General features: G+C 38.0%; 1 protein-coding gene across 1 annotated transcript; it reads right to left on the bottom strand.

The window, feature by feature from the left end:
- Positions 1-3881: 3881 nt before the first annotated feature.
- LOC141584044 (adapter SH3BGRL) lies at positions 3882-5104 on the bottom strand. Its single transcript, XM_074396762.1, has one exon. The coding sequence runs from the start codon at positions 5020-5022 to the stop codon at positions 4678-4680; it is 345 nt and encodes a 114-aa protein (XP_074252863.1). The 5' UTR covers positions 5023-5104; the 3' UTR covers positions 3882-4677.
- Between the last annotated feature and the right edge of the window lie 331 nt (positions 5105-5435).

Raw genomic sequence — 5435 nt, 5'->3', positions numbered from 1 at the left:
TGGTGGTGAACGCTTCACTTTAGAACCAGGCTTCCAGGAGTTCAAACCCATGCTCTGTCCTCTTCCATCTGTGTGACCTCAGCAGTTATCTTTTTTGGTAAATAAAAGGAGGGATGGGGCAATAACAGTTTAACTTACGTTTTAGATGTATGAGGTCTAAATGAATTTTCATGAGTTAAAGCACTTTGAATAGGCTCACACATGGTAAATGTAGTGTACAAAATATACAAAAGATATATTTTGTTAATATATACCTGCTGATTATCTATACATTCATTTGAAAAAGGTTTTGTTTTTTTTTTTTGCAACAGCTGGGGTTGCAAGAAAAAAAAAATTTTTTTTTTTTCTGTTTTTCTCTGAAGACAGGGAAGTGGTCAGGTGAGATAGCTCATGCGTATAATCCCAGCAATTTGGGAGGCCAAGGCAGACAGGTCACCTGAGGTCAGGAGTTTGAGGCCAGCCTGGCCAACATGGCAAAACTCCATCTCTTCTAAAAATACAAACATCAGTTAGGCATGGTGGCAGGTGCCTGTAATCACAGGTACTTTGGAGGCTGAGGCTGGAGAATCACTTCAGCCCAGAACGTAGAGGTTGCATTGAATGAAGATTAGGCCACTACACTCTAGCCTGGGCAACAAGAACAAAATTCTATCTCAATATTTATTATTAATAATGTTTTCAACTGTTATTTGTATATTTATCTCTTCTATTTTGTCAGTGTTCATCAATTTGGATCTTTTTTGTGTTTGAGACAGTTTCATTCTTGTTGCCCAGGCTGGAGTGAAATGGTATCAGCTCGTCTCATTGCAACCTCTAACTTCCGGGTTCAGGAGATTCTCCCACCTTGCCTTAGCCTCTTAAGTAGCTGGAATTTCAGGTGCCCACCACCACACCCAGTCAATTTTTGTATTTTTAGTGGAGATGGGATTTCTCCATGTTGGCCAAGCTGGTCTCAAACTCCTGACCTTGTGATCCACCCACCTCATCCTCTCAAAGGCTGAGATCAGAGGTGTGAGCCAATGCACCCAGCCCGATCATTTGTTACTTGGTTTGTAAATGCCTTTTTGATGTAATGTGTATTTTGTCTGATGACCACTGCTCTCTTTTGGCTTCTGTTTCCATGGAATACCTTTTTCATTCATTCACTTTCAACCTGTTTGTGTCTTTGGATTTAAAGTGAATTTCTCTTTAGACCATATATATGAGAATCATTTTAGACTTAATTCTGCCAATCTGCCTTTGAAGAAAGAATTTAAGCCATTTACATTTAAAATAATAACTGATAAGAGGGGATTTACTTTTGTCATTTTACTGTTTGTTTTCTAAAGGCTGTGTAGCGTTTTTTTTTTTTTTCTCATTATTTCCATGCATAGCTGATGCTAAGATAAAAGCTAAAATTGACTGACGTTAATGGCAATTTATCCTCCAAGACTTCCCCTGGAATTTGCAAGCCTTAAAAAGACTGCAAAGGCCAGGCGTGGAGTCTCATGCCTGTAATCCCAGCACTTCGAGGGGCTGAAGCTGGAGGATCACAAGGTCAGATGTTCAAGACAGTCTGGTCAACATGGTGAAATCATGTTTCTACTGAAAATACAAACAAAAATTAGCTGGGTGTGGTGGTGCATGCCTGTAAAACCAGCTACTCTGCAGGCTGAGGCAGGAGAATTGCTTGAACCTGGTAAGTGGAGGTAGCAATTAGCTGAGATAGGGCCACTGCTCTCAATCTGGGTGACAGAGGGAGCCCCCGTCTCACACACACACACACACACACACACACACACACACACACACAATAATCCGGAGTTCCAAAACAGTTTTATCAGTGAGATTTTGTTAGTGCAACTGATGTCTAAGTAGGGAAAAATGATTCTTGGTTTTCCTATTTCTCTATCTTCCAAGAATTCTTCCCTGTTGCTTATTTCAATGTGTTCTTTTCTTCTATTAAACTGTATTCATGAGTTGTTATGGTGAAATCTCATCTCTACTAAAAATACAAAAATTAGCCAGGCATGGTGACAGGCACCAAATAATGTGTCACCCCAAAATTATGTATTTTTGAAAATTCATACGTTTAAGGCCTCATTCTTAGGGCTTACATTCTTACATTCAAAAAAAATTTTTTTCATTCTATATTTTCTTAAATTCAAATTTTCTTTACATTCTTAAATAGAAAATTCATGTGTTTAAGCCCTAATCTGAACTTAATGACTTCTCAACGGTGCCACCTTTATATTTTGCACAGTGAAAAAATATGAAGGTGGTGCCTTTGTGGAGGTTGTTAGGTTTAGATGAGTTCATGAGGGTGGGGTCCCCATGATGGGATTAGTGGCCTTATCAGAAGAGGAAGAGAGACCTGAGCTCTTTCTCTGCACACAAGTAAGAGAGAAAAGGCATCAGAGTGAAACCTATCTTGCTGGCACATTGATCTTGGACTTCCTAGTGTCCATAATATGGAGAAACAAATGTCTGTTTTTAGGCCACCCAATGATGGTGTCTTGTTATGGTAGCCAAAACAACTTAAATCATGATAAATCAAGTTTGCAGAATTTTGTAAGCTTTTATCGTGAATTATTAAACTGAAGGTGGTCTTGAGGACCTCCTGAACTTGTAGTGGTGATTAGAAAGATTTTGCTTCAGTTGGGTGTGGTGGCTCAGGCCTATAATCCCAGCACTTGGGAAGTCAAGGCAAATGGATCACCTGAGGGCAGGAGTTTGAGAGCAGCCTGACCAACATGGTGAGACCCTGTCTCTAATAAAAATACAAAAATTAGCCAGTCGTGGTGGCAAGCACCTGTAATTCCAGCTACTCAGGAGGCTGAGGTGGGAGAATTGCTTGAACCTGAGAGGCAGAGGTTGCAGTGAGCCAAGATCACACCACTTCACTCCAGCCAGGGCAACAGAGGGAGATTCTGTCTCAAAAAAAAAAAAAGAAAGATTTTGTTCTCTGCAATGCTAATCTGAGAGTGTGCAGAAGAGATTATACAGTTTGTGTAATATTCTAAGTGTGGATGTACAGTGAATTACTTCAGTTGTTGGACTGTTAAAAAAATTTACAAGATTTTTACTATTGTATGTAATATTATGGTGAAATGTGACACATATGCATTTTTAAATTACATTTTTCATAACAACACTTATCATGAGACCTACCCACTCAACTAGGCTTCAAGTGTATAATATCCTATACTTGCTCATAAGTACAATGTTCTACAGCAGGTCTGTAGAGATTACTTATCTTGTTTATCTAAAATGGAATGCTTGTTGACTCGTAACTTTCCATTTCTACTACTCCCAACCCTTGGCAAACACCATTCCCCTCAGATTTTATGAATTTAACTCTTTTTTTTTTTTTTTTATGTTTCTAAAAGTACTGAGTTTATTTTAAAGCATAACATCGTTTGAATCTCATGAAACAAAGCCATCTCTTCATTAAACATTGATTTTGGCAAAAAGTAAGACTAGCATACAATAGTTATATATGAAAAAGTAGTTTAAAGTAAGAGGTGTTTGCTTTTAGTAATAAAGTAGTATGAAACTAAAGTACTATATAAATCTACTGTGTTCTTTATTTAGGCCATGTTTCCTGTCCTTTTAGAAGTCTTCAGACTTAATATTTTAAAAGTTGCTGTTTTTATTTGATACTTGTACTTTTTGCTGGAATAGAAGCATAGAAAAGATTCTCACTGCTTAAGGCTAATATACTCATGCAATACATCGTTAAACTGAAATAAGAAGGTAAGATATCTTAGGAATAATAGCATTTATGATTGCAAGTTTTTTTTAAAGGGGCAAAACTACTAAGATTTGTTTTAGCAAAAACTCAAGGGAAACCAATCTTGGGAAATAATCGCCAACTTATTTTATAAGAGTTTTTAAAAAATCTAATCTCTTTGCTAGAGAATGCCATTTTAAGCTTACTTGGCATCCCACTTCCATGATATGCATATGCATATTTCACTGAGACAATCAACTTGGAAATATCGTTCCATCATAGCTGTTAAACAAGGAACTTGTCCACTGAATGAATCTATTGTTTTTTTTAATGTGTAGAAAGGCATCTATTCTGATCACTGCAATATGCAATAAAGGCTACATTTAGAAGCTTGGAAAATCTGTGGCTCAATACGTAAAATTTTCATCTACAAAAGAATGGGAATGTTATAATTACCATAGGAAATTACGGCGTTTAACATATCATAAACATTACCTGCAAGTACTTTTTAAACACAATAATATAGCATCAGAAAGGTACATATTCTTGTTCACTAAAATTAATGAGGCAACGTAGGAGTAAGAGACAGGTTATTTTTCTCTCCCCTCCCCACCTTTTAACATAGGGCCAGAGATACACTTAAGCTGCCATAAAAATGGCAAAAAAGGAGGGAAGGATATTTTCTCTGTAAAAATCATTGGTGTACACAGGACGTTTTGGCAGGTAACAGCACTATGTCTATGATGTCTACTTATTCATATAATTTTATGTTAATATCCCATTCTCCTCACCATAATGCTCAAATTTTAATTTTGTATTCATTTTGAATGTTTGCATGTGAAAACACCAACTAATCTATTATTTCAACATTAAGCTTATTTATTTTGAAGCAAAGCTAATTCCGCTATTTTATAAAAGCAGTGGAGACTCATTTATCAGGACGCTTAAAGCACAGTGCTTAAGGTTCATGCTTGCTGCTTTGCTTGCACTTCTGCTTCCTTTGAACCAGGTGGGGCTGTCAGGCCTAAGAAGGCATACACTGCATTATTTTCTCTGGCTTCAAAGAAGGCATCATAGTCACCTCGGTACTGGCTTTCATTGAAAATCTGAGGCGGCAGGGGGTACCCTGTGGCTGGTCGACTATTTTCAGGTACATTTTCTCTCATCCACTTCCGATTCTCTTCGTTGGCTGCAATATCTTTTTCTTCGAATCCTATTTTGTTGGCTTCTAGGAAACCAAGCACATCCTGCTGTTTCTTCTTAATCGCCGTAGAGCCAGAGGAAGATGCGATATACACACGGATCACCATCCTGGGAACAGCGGCTGCGGTTGTTTGGGTCCTGAAAAGGGCTGTGGAGCAGCTGCAGCAATGGCTGGAATCCAGCTAGGGGCTGAACCTGAATTTAACTCTTTTAGACATCCCATACGAGTGGAAACGTACAGTATTTCTTTTTTCTGTGACTGTCTTTATTGCTCTTATTGTAATGACCTTAAGGTTCCTCCATGTTCTCACATATTTCACAGTTTTCTTCTATTTTAAGGCTGGATCTGTCACATTTTCTTTATCCATTCATCTTCAATGGAAAATTAGATTGTTCGTACATCTTAGGTACTGTGCCGTGTTGCAATACACATGAGAGTCCTAATATCTCTTCAAGATCATACATTTAGCCGGGTGAGGTGGCTCAAGCCTGTAATCGCAGCACTTTGGGAGGCTGAGGC

Source organism: Saimiri boliviensis, chromosome 3 (genome assembly GCF_048565385.1).
Source record: "Saimiri boliviensis isolate mSaiBol1 chromosome 3, mSaiBol1.pri, whole genome shotgun sequence".
Classification (NCBI taxonomy): Eukaryota; Metazoa; Chordata; class Mammalia; order Primates; family Cebidae; genus Saimiri; species Saimiri boliviensis.
Note: the sequence above shows the minus strand (reverse complement) of the source record. Positions and strands in the feature narration are given on the sequence as shown.

Excerpts from the sequence above, each read along its gene's own strand:
- LOC141584044 (XM_074396762.1), bottom strand. The coding sequence starts at position 5,022 with ATGGTGATCCGTGTGTATATCGCATCTTCCTCTGGCTCTACGGCGATT.